Below are 15,336 nucleotides of genomic sequence, written 5' to 3' on the forward strand. Positions count from 1 at the left end.
CATTTGAGGATTCTTTTAAAAGACTGAAGAAGCAAAAGGAATAGAGTTTATCTCAGGTGCTGATCTAAGAGGACAGTAGGTGTATTTATATTATTAATTTACTGTCTTTAATCTGATTTGGTACAATCATGTTTTGACCTAAAAAGATCTTAGTTTGAAAACTTAAAGTTGTTATCATGCACATATACATTGAAATCTGACCTTTAATTATTTGTTGGGATTTATTTGTTGCATTTATTTGTTTAGCTACTTTGATACTGTTCCCTATGCAAAGTGCTCAATATCTGAGTTAAAACTGCCCAGTTACTTTTTCTCAGGTAAAAACACCTGTCTTACTAGCATGGCTTTCTTTTGATACATTGACAGTCATAATTGGTTGTTAGAACAGTATTTCCCTTCTATATCATTAGGAACAAGGTAAATTCAAAAAACAGTGCTGTCATTAAAATGTTTATAAATGACATGAAGACAGTATTTGTGTTCATTCTGAAGCTTTTGTCAAATATTCCTGTCATTTCTTGGTCATCCACCTTCACTGAGACTCCACAAGTCCCCTTATTAATTACTATTTACTGTCATTTAGCTCATAAATCTGGGTAGATTTGCTACAAAGAAAGATCACTATTTCTGTTTCCTATTAATATAAGAGCCATACTCGTATTGTTAGTAAAAATGCCTCCAATAGGGAGGTGTGTCTGGCCTTTGTTATTCAGTTCTAAATATTTGCTGTTTTCCATAATTACTTCTCTCTTTGACTTATAAATTATTTAGAATGTACTTTTTCATTTCTAAGGGTACGGTTTTTTTGACTCTTCATTTTCTTATTGGTTTCTAATTTGCTTGCATTATGGTCAGAGAATATTACTTATGGAATGTTTATTATTGGATATAATCAATAATATATTGTAGACTTGGTTTTTGGTAAATGTTCTTTTTGTGTTTGAAAAGAATGTACATTCATTCTTTTTTGAGTCTGTCCATCAAATCAAGACTGGTGGTCAAATCATCCATGACCTTAGTACATTTTTTCTGGCTAAAACCAAGGTGGAGTATCAAAATTGCCCATATGATTATAGCTTTGTCAGTTTTGTCTGAGAATTTGTAACATTAAACTCACTTTCTTTTCATTTGTATTTGCCCAGTGTAGCTTTTCTATCTTTTATTGGCAGTGTCTCTTCTCCTTCCTTATCTACTTGATTCGAAAAGCACTTTTTATTTTCTTTTTTCTCCTTGTTTGGAAGTTGCAGTTTCTATTTCTATTCCTTTAATGCCTACATTTAAATTTTAACCAGTGTACTTGATGTAAGGTCATAATTGCTCCCTCTCTGCCCTGCCCTTCTCCCGGATAATAGAAGCACTTCAGGATTCATGGCTGCTTTTCCCGCTCCAAAAGCATGGCTGCTTTTCCCAGGACATTGTGGGCAGAATGTTACACCTGCCTTGGCTTTGAACCCTCCAAGTAGTCATGAACCTTCACTGCACCCCCACCCCACTCCCAGCAGTCAGTGCCCACCATTGGTTCTTGTATCTCTTAAGTTTTTTACTTAACGAAGTATAGCCTCTAGTTCACTGGTTCCCAAAGTATGGTTTGCAGACCCACAGTCTCAGTACCATCTGGGAGCTTGCTAGAAGTACAAATTTGGGGGCCCACCTCAGATTCCCTGGATCAGCACCCCTGGGCATAGGCCCAGCAATCTGCATTTTAACACGCCCTCCCAGGGATTTTGTTGCCATCCCATGTTTGAGAATCTTTGTTCTAGCAGCATTCTCAGAGTCTGAGGTCAATAAACTCTCTTTGACTTAGAATGTCTTGACTTCTCTGTTAAGTGATACATTAGCTGCTTATAAAATTCTCACTTGACAGGTATTTTCACTCAATACTTTGGAGATACTCTTTCATGTCTTCTGGTCCCTGTAACTGATGAGAAGTTTGCTGTCAGTCTAATTGTGATTTCTTTGCAAGTACATCTCTCTTGTCTGATGTCTGGTGGTGGTTTTTCTTTGAGTCCTTGATGTTCTGCACTTTTTCTACCACATTTCTAATTAGGTTTCTTTTTATGTATCCTGCTTTGGACTCACTGTGATTCTCAGTATGAGGATCATGTCTTTCCTTAGTTCTGGAAAATTCTCAGCTGTTATATCTCCACATAGTGCATCTTTTTCATTATTGCTTATAATCTGTATCTATAACTCCTATCAGGTATTTGGTTCTCTTTCACATTGTCTTCTTATCTCTTCTCATCTCTCTTTCATTGCTGTACTGAGATTCATTACTCAGCAATTCCAGTTAATTCTTTCTTAAAACTTTTATAATCTATTCTTTATCAGGTCATTGTGTCTGTTTAATTACTCATTGCTCTTCTTGATCTTTTTCAGTTTGCTTCATGTTTTTAGTTGTTAATCTGTCCTGTTCTTTCCTTTTATTTTTCTATTCCTTCTGTCATCTCTCTCTTCATTTTTAAAACACTTATTTTATAGAGCCTCTTTCAGAGTGTTCTGTTATCTTGGTGTAAATCTCCACTCATGTCTGTAGACCTTCCTTAATGGCAGTTCATTGCCTGGTTTGGTTTACATTTTTTATGTGTGTGAGCTCATCTTCATTTTTTTTCCTGTGGGACTTTTATAAGTCCTGACCTGTATTTAATGTTAACGTCTTAGCTTGGATTCAAGCATCCACAGTTAGTGTAACTGTGGCTCTCACACCCACTTTGAGGCAGACTTGGAGTATGGATTTATTCCAGGTCTCTTTCTTTTTGTCTTTCTTCCACTATGGTCCTGGACAGAAGGTAAGCTTCTTTGCAGCTTTCATGGGCCAGTGGGTAGACTTTCCTTGTCCTTTCAGATGTTGGGTTTTTCAAAACAAAGCAGGGCCCTCTGTCATCCAGACTGTAGGCCAAGTTCTCCGTCCCCATGTGAGAGACCAAGTGTCTCTCTAGGTCCGGTGCCCCTCTTACTTTAATTTTTGGAGTCTTTTTGCTGAATGGTACCTAGAGTTTCTCTCTCTCTTTCCCCCAGACTTTAGAAATATCCCTTATAAGGTGGTTCAGGATGTCTACATATTTATAGGGAAAGGAGACCCTATCTGTGGCAGCCCATTGCAGCATTACTGTCAGTTTGCTTTTTAGATAAGACACATCTTCGGTGAAAGCATTTGTGTAGTGCTGTCCTGCTTCTGCTCTAATGAATGCTATCTTGTGTTTAAGTAATGCTTTGCACTTTTCTAAGCATTTTTTAATCAGCTCATTGGAACCGCTGTTGCATAGCAGTCTCTTCAGTAAGATTGGGCAGATGTTACCAGCCCCAGTTGGTCAGAAGCTCAGAAAAGCTGATTTTGTTGCTGAAGGTCCCAGAAAGGGTCAGATCTGGGCTGGAGCCCAGGAATGCGGCATCACTGCCCTGAACCTGGCAGGCTCAGCTCTTCTCCCCAAGGAGTTTCCGTATCAACTGGGCAATAATGATGAGAAGACTTTTAGAACCAACTTGCACAATAAATCAGGATTTCATTTTGTTCAAAAAAGAAAGCACATTTAATAATACAGAGCAAGAGGGCTTCAATCAACAGACATTTTAATTTTCCAAATGGGTTTATTTTACAAGATGAATTGTACTTAAGAATATAAGATGCCACATTTTCGAGAGAGAACAAATCATCTGGTCTACACAATGCAAGACATACCCTCTACATGTCATTCTCTGCAGAAGCCACTGTGTGTAGGTCTTTGTCCTTGTGAGTTGTTGGAATCCCTTTACATGGAGAATATAAAGACTTGCTTTTCTTATTCCATCATAAGAACTACCTCTAGAGAGAACAGTTAATAAGTATTGGAGGAGGTTAACAGTTTTTCGTCTTCCATGGGCATCATTCCCCAGAAGAGGAAAGACCAGAAATATATCAGCATCTCATTTCCACCCACATCTAGCCAGCACCTGTCGGGCTTCAGGTCAGAACAGGGACTGGAAATCACAGGCTGTGGGTGACCTGCTAAACTATATTCCTTGGGAAATTTGTCATTGAAAACAACTGAACAATGGTGAAGGTTTAAACTTGTTTTTTCCCAATGTTTTCACACGGGGTTGGGGGAACAGAATCAAAATAATTCCAGAATCAGTTTTAGACACAGAAGAGCCTTAAAGTTCATCTAGTCAAATCCTTTTATTGCCTTGTGAAGAAATTTCTGCATGGAGATGTTCTATCTCAGAGTTGGCTGATAATAGAGTCCACCCTAGAATTCAGGTCTTGTAAAGCCACCGTGAGATATAAAAGGAAGTGATTTCTTCTCGGCTGCTCTCAGTCCCAGCGGCCCAGCTCTGGTTTGATCCCTCCTCTCACCCCAGTTTCTGCTCCATGGCCCCTCCTCAGATGGCCTTCCTTTATAAAATAACCCATATAAAATAACACTCCATCCTCTGAATACTAAGTCACTTTTTTCCTAATAGCAATGGGCACTATTTATTCATGTTTTTCATATTGCCTGTTGCTTATGATAATAGCTTATGAGCTCCAAGAGGGAATCAGGGAAGAAATCTTATAGTTTATATACCATGATTCTGGCACATAGTAAGTGCTCAAGAAATGTCTGTTGAATGAATCAGGAAGTGAACCACCAAGGAAGGAAGGAATGAACAAATTAGTTTGTAATGTGCTGTTGTGTTGGTAGAATAAACACAGTTTTGTCTTTATTGGCTTTTGTCAAAACACTGCAGCCTTTCCCTTATTTTGTTGGTTGTCAATATATTGACACAATTTCTACCCTGTCTAGAATCAGAATTCAGATAGGAGTTTGTCAAGCTAAAAACTGCCCAGAAGAGATAGTGTAGTCAAATCTAGTGTTAAAATGACAGTTGGCTTAAGAATACAAATTGTCTTTTAAAAAAATATTCGTGAGAAAATAAGATGTATCAATGTAATGTCTTTATTGCTTCTAAATTTTAAAGCAAAACAGTGACACACTTTCTTGAATATCTGTATACTTGTTTTCAGGGTTGAAAGCCCCATTCATTGCTGATTTGCCCTAATCACTTCTAGGACTTTTGCTTGTGCTATGTAGACATGATATTTCTTTTCCATGGTCAGTCTGGAGAGTGAGAACTTAAGGTTTATGATTCATGAAATTCTCTGTTGGTTCAATATCCATAAAACTTAAAGTGTATTGCTTGCATTGTCTGTGTCTATGCATTTATCTTACAGGCCGTTCCTTACTCCAGAGAATTTAAGCAGAAATACGACTACTTTAGGAAGAAGTTAAAGAAACCCGTGAGTAATCTCATCTTCCAAAAATGCTATTTTAGTCATTAGTCATTTCTCATTTGTAAGTCACCAAAGTTACTTCAGTTATCACTTTTATCTGTAAACTTAAAACTGTTAACGTTCCTTTTCTCACTGTACTTTGTAACAGAAATGGTAAGTGAAGATTGACTCAGAATTATGTATCAAATCACCTAAATGGTAGTTTCTTATGTAATACATAAAAAGGTAATAAGTATTTTTGTGATATATAAAATAAATCAGAGTCCTAGTCAAAAAAAATACGGGAAACCTGTGCAACTACTTAAAGTGATCATATTTAATAAAACCTAGATCCTAGTTAGGAAAATGTTCAAGTCCTTCCCTCTAAATTTAAAAGGATAATTACAATATTTGGCTGTATTAGGACCAAATGTAATTTTCTGATTAAAATTCTCAGCAATTTAAAACTGAGAAACCCTATAAGATTTTTACAGGCAATGCTTTAAATTCCAACATATTTTCTACTCACCTCCTCTCCCAGATTCTTCAACATTATATCTTGTGTTTTACTTTCCAATTTCACCTCTCTGTTATACAGTTTATCGGTTTTTCTCCTCCATTTGTTCACTCGGTTTTGTTGCACCAGTCACAATTTTTTTGCTTCTGCCTCTTGGGAAAAGGAGACTATCAGCCACAGTTGAGCCCATCCCAGCGAGCCTCTTCTCCATCATGATCTGTCCCTGATCCATTCCCTAATTGATGCCTCAGAACGATGCCTCGCCTTTCGGCATCTGCTGTGGGTAAAGCGCTTCGAGTGCAGAGATCCGTGAGACGGCGGTATCTGTCTCAAGAAGCCTCCCCCACCTAGGGGTTCCCTTCCCTGTCCCAAAATCCAGATTCAATAATAGCTCTCAACAACTGCATTTGAAATGGCTCTCTGCCTTTCAAAGTTCTGAGCTGAACAACTGAAACTCTAAAATATTTGTCCATGAGGCATCTGCATTTCCTCCAGTAATAAGTGGTAGCTCTATGGGTGTCACTGTCTTTCACTGTATGGGACTATCACTGTGGTGTCTTCTGTCTGGAAACCGACTCAGCAAACCCATTTTTAGAGGAAGGCCTACCCTGGCCCTTATTTGTCCAATGGGCAGTTACAATCTCAGCCAAGTACTTTTAGCTTTCATGATATTGAACTATGGGCTTCAGGGTGTTTTCCCAAAACTTGGCAAAATCAGGATCCTATTCTCTTTGGCCACAGAATTAACTTGTAGGCAACATGGATCATACCTACCAGAGTTGAGAATGGGCCCAACCTTGCTAGGTGGGGATTGCTGATGGGTGTGGATTACCTGGTTTTAAAGTCCCTTTCCTGAAACAATAGGTGTCTGTAATTTAGTTGGGTAGATAAGTACCCAGAGTTGTTTAGAAGAGGAAGAGAAGACTCTTCTTCTACTTCGCATATGTGGAAGCATATATTGCTGACTCAGTCTGAGAATTGCTAGTGGATGCTCTAAGTCTCCCGTCCTTACGTAGCAAGGCGTTCCATCTATGGGGGAAATCCATAAAGGAGGGAATCTTAGTTGGAACCATTCATCACTGCTTGCTTATTTAAATACTGCCATCATTTTCACCTTTTGAGTTTTCCATTAGGAAATAGGGGGTATATTCACTATATATTCAGTGTGCTTTGTTTTGTTTTGTTTTGTTTTGTTTTGTGTAGGCTGATATTCCAAATAGGTTTGAAATGAAGCTTCATAGAAATAACATATTTGAAGAGTCCTATAGGAGAATCATGTCTGTGAAAAGACCAGACGTCCTGAAAGCTCGACTGTGGATTGAATTTGAATCAGAGAAAGGCCTTGACTACGGGGGCGTGGCCAGAGAATGGTTCTTTTTACTGTCCAAGGAGATGTTTAATCCTTACTATGGTCTCTTTGAATACTCCGCAACGTAAGTAGATGGAGTCCGTTTAGAATGTGTCCCCAGTACTGAAATTGTTCTAATTTTAAGTGAAAGAATGAGCAGCTCACTCATTTGAGATGAATTAATGCTATTGATTTCAGTGTCCCCACCCCTTGTAAGTCTAAAATGGGTTCTGACTCTACATGGTGAAATAATGTACTTTGTGAATGCCTAAAATTGATTCTTCTCTGGTCTGTCGAGTTCATGTAATTGAAATTCAAAATATGTTGGGTAATTATGGTAAGGAACAAGAGGCAATTTTCATTTGTAATGTTATGTTAATTCAAGAGGATTTGTCATGTCAGAACTCAGAAGGAGGAGTTGTTTTATGAATAAGAACAGTTTCTGAAGTCACTCTACTTAGAGCCAGTTGGGAGGACTTTGAAGGACCCATGCTTCAGAATACACAGAGTCATGACCTGAAAGGGAAGAACCAGCCTCCCTCATGCTTGCGTTAGGGTTTCAGCATGGAAGCTGAGGCAGATTGAATTACTCTCTCAGCTGTCAAACAATGGCCACTCACAAGACCAGCATTCTTCCTCCAAAGGCTTGGGCCGGACCCGAGTCCCAGCAGAAGAGTCGCTGGCCTTGCCAAGAGCCTTTTAGCATCACTCCAGCCCTGTGCTCTAAGGGGGTGTGGGGATTCCACATTTCCTGATGCCAGGCCCCTGGGGCTAATTTAGAAGGCAGCCTCAGTACAACCTTCTCAGGTCCTCTAGTCTAGTCTGTTGTTGCTGAGTCCTGTGAGAGAGCCATCCAGAAAGGGAGGTCAGATACCCTCACCTCTCACCCACATTCCCAAAGATTCCTCCTGGAGGAATCCACCTGCGGAGCCCAGTTTCCAAACCACTGATCCTCATGATTTGAGACCAAAGGAGGACAGCCGAATACACCTAAACATTTTAGAGGTCTGTGTTGTTGAGACAGATGTGTTCTGTTGTGGTGCCTTTGAGGCCCTTTCAGGGCAGCGTGGTGGGTGAGCTAAACCATGGGTTTGGCCCATAGCAGGAGATCTCATATCCCCAGTTGAAAAACTTCTCAAAGGAAGTAACTTTTCTTCACCACTCAGGCATCCTAAAGCACTTGCATCATTGGGAATGACTGGGCAACCTCTTTGTTATGTGGGGTTTCTCATTTTCCCAAGATATTTGATCGAACTGTATGAAATTGACATTTATGTAGGTCAAAAATAGCCAAATATCAGAGATTCGATGTGGTTTAACTTAAATTTAGTTTGTTAGTCTGCCAGAATGCAATATACCAGAAATGGGTTGGCTTTTACAATGGGGATTTAGTAACTTGCAAGCTTATCTTTCTGAGACCACGAAGATGTCCAAATCAAGGCAGCATCAGAGGATGCTTTCTCCCGTAGACCAGCTGTCAGTGTTCCTGGAATCCTCTTCAGATGGCAGGGCACATAGCAAGGCACATGGCAGCATGTTTGGTATTTCCCTTCTCCAGGTCTCCTTGCTTTTGGCTTCTGGCTTCCAGAATTTCTCTTTCAGCTTCTCTAAGTTTCTCTCTTTTTCTCTCTCCATATTCATCCTGTTTATAAAGGCCTCCAGTAAGAGGATTAAGGCACACCCTGGGTTACACCTTACTGAAGTAGCCTAATCAAAAGGCCCTTAACTGAAGTAACCTAAGCAAAAGGTCCCACAGGAATGGATTAGCTCTAAGCACATGACATGGAGTTTAAGAAAGCCTCAAACTTTAATACATGGGGCTTATGTACCATCTCAATCACCTATTATGGGTAGGGGATCAATCACACATTCTTAAGCTTCCGCCTTTTCCCATTAGGTACAGGGTATTTGCAAGTAAACTGTGAACCTGGAGGGGCAGGTGACAAAGAAAAATCCATGTTCTTGCAGTTCCTATTTAAAACTTTGGCCTTTCCTTCTCTCTCTTCCACCCCCAAAGGGACAACTACACACTTCAAATAAATCCCAATTCAGGCCTCTGTAATGAAGATCATTTGTCCTATTTTACTTTTATTGGAAGAGTTGCTGGTTTGGCAGTGTTCCATGGGAAACTCTTAGATGGTAAGTTGTTGAAACATCTTGAAGTAATAAAAATAGACCAGTGCTGTTTGTGGTTCTCTAAAGGTGTCTTATATCGGAGAGTCTAAGCAAAGGCTTCACTGGTTCTCTGTAATGCATTAAATTATTTTTGCTTCTCCAGTAATGGAGGTATTTGTCTCTGGTGCCATCTTAATTTGGTTACCAAAGACAAAGTGTCTACACATAGTTTAAAAATCTGGTGTGTGTGTGGGGGGAGGAACCCTCAAGTTCAAAGTACAGAACGTTCTCTATTTGTGCTTTTTCGATGGCTTTCAGAGTAACTTTTCTTTTGTGAGAGCTAGATTTGGTGACAGATGGAAAAGCTAATTGAAAAGTTAATTAAAATACTCTGATCCATCCAATATCCTACCATTGCTCCATTTGTCCCCAAATTATGAGTTTTTTAATGTCAAGGGACCATAAAGAATAACAAACAATATTATAACACAGCTTTAGACTTTAACACTAGAGTCACAGCTGAAACAGGTGTCACAAAATAATTTCATTCTAATTTAGAGCATGTAAATCAGAGAAGGCATACAAGGTTAGAAATCAAACCCCCTGCTTGGCTATACTGATGGTCTTATGCATTTGGTCATTTAAAAATAGTGCCCTTCAGAGAATACTATGGAAATCATCAGTGAGGACAGAGAATCGAAATATTTTTGAGGAATTTTGTGGTGATAATGTGGCAGGGCTGCGGTGCCCCCAGGCATGAGTGATCAGGACTGTCTTAAAAATACGAATGCCCTGTAGGCAGAGCATCCACGCTGCACACAGCTGTCCCCCATTCCCTTTGGTCAGCTTTGCCCCTTTCACTCCTCTACACACTGGAGGTATTTGAGTTTGTAACCTTAGGTCTGCACTGAGAAAACACTGCAGAGAATTGCTGACTCATTAGCTCCTGGGAAGTGGGTGAGAGTGGAGAAGGCATTGGGGAACCAGTGAAGGGGCTATGTCTGCAGACACCAGTGCCAGATGAGGACCCCTGTGATGCTGACTTCGCCTCTGACCCAGTGGACTGGAGGTGCCCACAGGGCATGCAAGTCAGCACGGCCTCACCACCTTTTGCTTTATCAGGCCTTCATCATCTCTCATCTGGAAGATCACACGGGCTCAGTTCCTCCTTGCCCTTTCCTGCTCTTTCCCCCCATCACTGCCCCAGCCATCATTCTCAAATGCAGATGGAATTTTCACCTGGCTTTACAGACTCCCCGTGACCCTCAGAAGTCCAAGCCCTCTAGGACCACATGCAAGCTATGTGTCCCAGCTCATCCTCTGGCCTCTCCTCCCCCAGAACACCTTGAGCTCTGCCCTGTCAAACCCCTGGGGAGGCCACAGCAGTTCCTCTGCGGAGAGCCCTTTTCTTCCCCATTCAGGTGCCTTATTTGCATTGTAGACTCCTGCTTGGCCTGGAAGCTAATTTTAACCATTTTTAAGAATACAAATCGGTGGCATTACATCTACAATGTTATGCTTCTGTCGTCACCATTTATTACCAAGACTTTTTCATCATCCCAAAAAGTAACTGTATACCCACTAAGCAATATCTCCCCATTTGCCTCCTCTTCCCCCTCCCCCTGCCCTGGGTGAACTTGGATCTACCTTCACCCTCTATGAATTTGCCAATTCTAGATATTTCCTGTACTACTTGTCCTTTTGTATCAGGCATATTTCACTTGGCACAATGATTTCAGGGTTCATCCATATTGTCACATGCATCAGAACTTCACTCCTTTTTACAGCTGAATGTTGCTCACTTGTGTGGCTAGACCACGTTTTGTTTATCCATTCATCTGTTGATGCACATTTGGGTTGTTTTCACCTCCCTTTTTGAGCCTTTTCTGCTATAAGCATCTCTGTTAATCCAACTGCCCTCCCTACTACCCTAACCTTGACCTGGCCCTCCTCCACCAGCTCCTGGATGACTCTAGAAGCACCTCAATTGTTCCATCCTAGTCTCGCATTCAGATGAAGACACGTTAGTCTTTTATTTCATGCCCTGGTAGGCAGCAGTATGAAAGATTTTGAAACTAAAGGCTGTTTTCATCCTATTTTAGGTTTCTTCATTAGACCATTTTACAAAATGATGTTAGGAAAGCAGATAACTCTGAACGACATGGAGTCTGTGGTAAGTAAACACAGATAACATTGTGGGGCACGCAGGCCTTTGGGAAAGATATTTGAGGCTGGTATTTGTAATACGGTGATTTCTATGAGTGTTGTCATCCAGTATGATGGAACAGGCACATTTAATTGTTTAGAGAAGTTAATTGGTCTCTCTAATATTTGTAATAAGCAAGTCGTTGTACACATTTCCTTTATCATGGCACTTTAGGGTAGATGCACCCAAATCTCAGTTGCCTCTGCTTACCCAGACATAGGACTTGTTTCAACAAATTAAATCCAGGGGAAATCTGGAGACTTCACTGTAGCGTTTCCATCCAGGACTGCTAATACTGAATTATTTCCCGACCTCATAAAAATGGCAGCAAAAGACCAGAACAAGACACAAAAGGGAGAATAATGGCACTTCTTTATGCTTTCAGGCTTTTTATTGACAAGGAAGCTTGGAGTTTCTCTTAACCTCCACCTTGAATTTATACCACATTTCAATAGTATTTGAAGTACAAATGTGCATGTTCTTTTTTGCCTTCCCAGAGCCTGCCAGGGCCCCGAGTCCCTGTCACTAGACAGAGCGTTAGGGGACTGACTCCTCAACACCTGCTCTGGATTCTGGCACAGGAGCAGCCTCCCTATTTGCTTAAATGGACATGCAGAGCACAATAAAGGCCCGGGAAAGGGTGTGACTTAAATCCATTGGTATTTAATTAGTAAAACAGTCCCTTTCCTTCCTATTTTTCGCTAATATTTTCACTCTAAAGGATAGGAAAAATATTTACCTTTACAAGTTAAATTTTATATGTCAATGCAACATCTGGCACTCTGACCATCGTCCTGTGTATGTGACTTCTGCACTCCACAGAGCCCAGCCTTCAACTGCAAACCCCTGTTGCTACCAAAACGTGTGTGTTTGCATTCTAAATTAAAGAGGAAGAATTCATGTGGGGTGGAGCAGGAAACATTGCATTAGTGAGGAATGTAATTCTTGAGCATTCTGAATGGAATTACTTGTAAAGGACTTAATTATTCAAAGAAGTCAAATTTGTTTGTGTTTTGAAAAACTTAATTTTAATTTGTTATTTCTCTAGGATAGTGAATATTACAATTCTTTGAAATGGATCTTAGAAAATGACCCCACAGAACTGGACCTCATGTTCTGTATAGATGAAGAAAACTTTGGGCAGGTATGTATGGGTAACCCCAAGAACACTTCTTTGACTTTCAAAGAGCATTTTCTTTTTCACACAACTTTGCTGAACAACTGAAAACCACCACCAGGGGTTTTAGATGTTATTATCATCTAATTGTATTGGTACCTTATTGCCATGCCAGCAAGCTGAGTCCCAGTTACAACTCTTTCTCTCTTCCTTCACAAAGTTATAGAAATTCTAAGAGGCCTCCTGAGGCATAAACTAGCACCGCCTTCCAATCTAAATCCAAATGTGAATGTGCCTTGGTTTTAGAATGTAGTTACTTCAAGAAGTAGTGTAGTTGTTTACTTAATGATTATACGTGGCCAGGCATGGGCAATATTTGGGGTGCGTTGGTGTTTTGTTTTGTTTTCCTTCGTGCTTTCTGTTGCCACAATGAAAATTGTCTTATCTGGGGTTCAGCATGCTGGCTCAGGTTCTTTTTCCTTCCTCCTTGCTTTGCTCCCACACTGTCCTTAAGGCTGGATTAATCGTAAAGGTCAATTTCAAAGGTAAAGTTGCCTACTTGGACTTTGTCCTATGGTTCCATGGAATGTGCTTTGTCTTAAACCTGAAATCTTTTATTCATTTTCTTCCCCAGCAATAATGTTGCTTCTTAGGAGATCTTGTCAAGGTTTTATCATCCAACCATGGTACCTATCCTTTCACAGAAGCCCATAAATACTTCCCATCTCCTAGACCAAACCTACAGTTTCTTGAAATGAATTGTTTCAGGGTTGCCATATGAAAAGTGTAAAAGATTTGTTCTTTATCACTACAGAGAGTATCAAAAGTGTACACACCACAATAAGAAATTTGTAGTGCCTTACTAATTCTTATAGGTGAAATCACAAGATCAGGTCCCTGGCCTCTTTGGTTCACAATCTTAGAGAAGAAAAGCTGCCACCAGTAGGTGTAAAAGAATTGATAACAGCTGGGGGCAAAACTTTTCAATCAAGAAAAGGATCACATCAATATGAAAATGAACTCCTGTGTCATATGTTCAAGCTAAGAAATAAGTCACTAGTTAAGCTGGAGAAGAACCTGTGAGCTGGGGGAAACTTGGGAAATTTGTATTTTTCTCCCCAATTGGTTGGATAAGGGTCATAGAACATCAGACACTGGAGATGAGAGATCTTATATGGTAGTGTGAAATTTTATGAATCCCAAAAAGAGAAAGATTACATTTTTTAACGTATCCAGTCCTGTGGGTGTAAGACCCTTTTGTTGAACTGTGTCAGTGAGGTATGACTCAGGTTGACTCTCCACCTTCCTGCTGGAGCTGATAAAAATAGAGACACAGAGAGAGAGAGACAGAAAAAGGGAGCCACCATATTATATTGATCCTGTCATGAGAGCAAGGACTGCAGGAACAGGAAAACCCTGAGAGGCTCAAGGAGCAGAGGCCTAGAGAAAGGTGAGCCATATGCCTAACAGCGCACAGCTAAACTCAGGAAGAAAGCAGAGCAGCCAAGACTGAGAGCGGAGGCCTGGAAAGAAGCCCTATTGCCTGGTTGCCTACAGCTGAGCTCTGGGAGATGGTAGATTCTAGAGGGAAAGGCAGAAATTGGCAGTCATCTTCACCACACAGCAGGATGCTAGGATCAGCAGTAGCTGACTTTGGTAAGGAAACATCTCTGATGGTGCCTTGATTTGGACATTTCACGGCCTTGTAACTGTAAGCTTTTCCCCAAATAAATTTCCCATTATAAAAGCCAACTACGTCGGCAGCCCTTTGGCAAACTAGAACACCTTGTAACATAACATTAGCTACTACATTAAAAAGCATTTTTTTGCCCCATTTTGGAGGCAGAGGTCCCATATTGTACCATATAACTGAAACCCCTCACAAGCACATGGGCACTGCCCTTCTGGGGTGGCCTCATGCTAGGTGGGGGGTCTTGGCTATCGCGAACCCACTGGCAAGGCTAGCCTTTCCAGGTCCAGAGCCTCCTGGGACCAAATGCCCTGCTTGTCTCTGGCCATGTCTGCTTCCTTCTACCACTGCCTTTGAAACGAACTGCTCACTTGCCTGCAAAATGCCTACAGTTCCAGTGCCTTCGCTTTTCTTCCCTTCTTCCCCTGCACTTGCCACTTTTTGTACCTGTCTCCATGAAGGCCGCGCGTCCTCGATCGCTCCTATTCCTCAGCCAGCAGCCTCTGCCTGCTCCTTTTCTTGCCCCATCCTCTCAACCTCCTTGTGGCTTCGACTCAGAGTCTCCTATCTCAGCTCACACCTATCTTTTAATCTCCAGATCCCCCTGGTTGACTGCCCCCAGTACCTCTCCTCCTCCAGGCCCATGGTCCCAGACCAAAGCCATTTCCTCCCCTCAGGGCCCAGGTCTGCTTCTGGTCTGATAAGCGGCTCCACTGTCCCCTCAAGTCGGAAGCTCAGGAACCGTGTCTGAACCTTCCCCCTTTGAAGTCATGTCCAGTCCTGCCACGTCCCACTGGCCACCATCTCCTGTCCATTCAATCTTCTTATCTCTGCTCGCTGCACACTTCCCCAGTCCGGGCTCTGTTCATTTCTTGTCTGTTGTATGAACCTCTGCTGTCCCAGAAGTAATGTGGAATATTTCTAAACTGTAAGCCTCGGCATGCAGTTCTCCTTAAGCAGCACTTCCTTAGTGGCCATCCTGTGGTCTTTGGTGTAAATCCAAAACCTTTTGAACTTGGTTTATGACCTTGGGATCCAACACTGCACACCTCTGGCCCTATCTTTTGACACCTCCTCCTTCTCACCTTCCCAGCCATGCAGTCAGCAGTCCCCAGG

General features: G+C 41.2%; 1 protein-coding gene across 15 annotated transcripts in view; it reads left to right on the top strand.

Moving 5' to 3' along the window:
- NEDD4L (NEDD4 like E3 ubiquitin protein ligase) overlaps nucleotides 1-15,336 on the top strand; it is a 334,138-nt gene that overhangs the window by 296,690 nt on the left and 22,112 nt on the right. For all 15 annotated transcript variants that reach the window (XM_004447200.5, XM_004447198.5, XM_058277800.2 and 12 more), the window contains 5 exons: nucleotides 5,189-5,254; nucleotides 6,948-7,177; nucleotides 9,110-9,231; nucleotides 11,310-11,380; nucleotides 12,462-12,557. In XM_004447200.5, the coding sequence (XP_004447257.1) occupies nucleotides 5,189-5,254; nucleotides 6,948-7,177; nucleotides 9,110-9,231; nucleotides 11,310-11,380; nucleotides 12,462-12,557 (585 nt within the window). The remainder of the gene's footprint in view (nucleotides 1-5,188; nucleotides 5,255-6,947; nucleotides 7,178-9,109; nucleotides 9,232-11,309; nucleotides 11,381-12,461; nucleotides 12,558-15,336) is intronic.

The sequence above is a fragment of the Dasypus novemcinctus genome, chromosome 16 (assembly GCF_030445035.2).
Source record: "Dasypus novemcinctus isolate mDasNov1 chromosome 16, mDasNov1.1.hap2, whole genome shotgun sequence".
Taxonomy (NCBI): domain Eukaryota; kingdom Metazoa; phylum Chordata; class Mammalia; order Cingulata; family Dasypodidae; genus Dasypus; species Dasypus novemcinctus.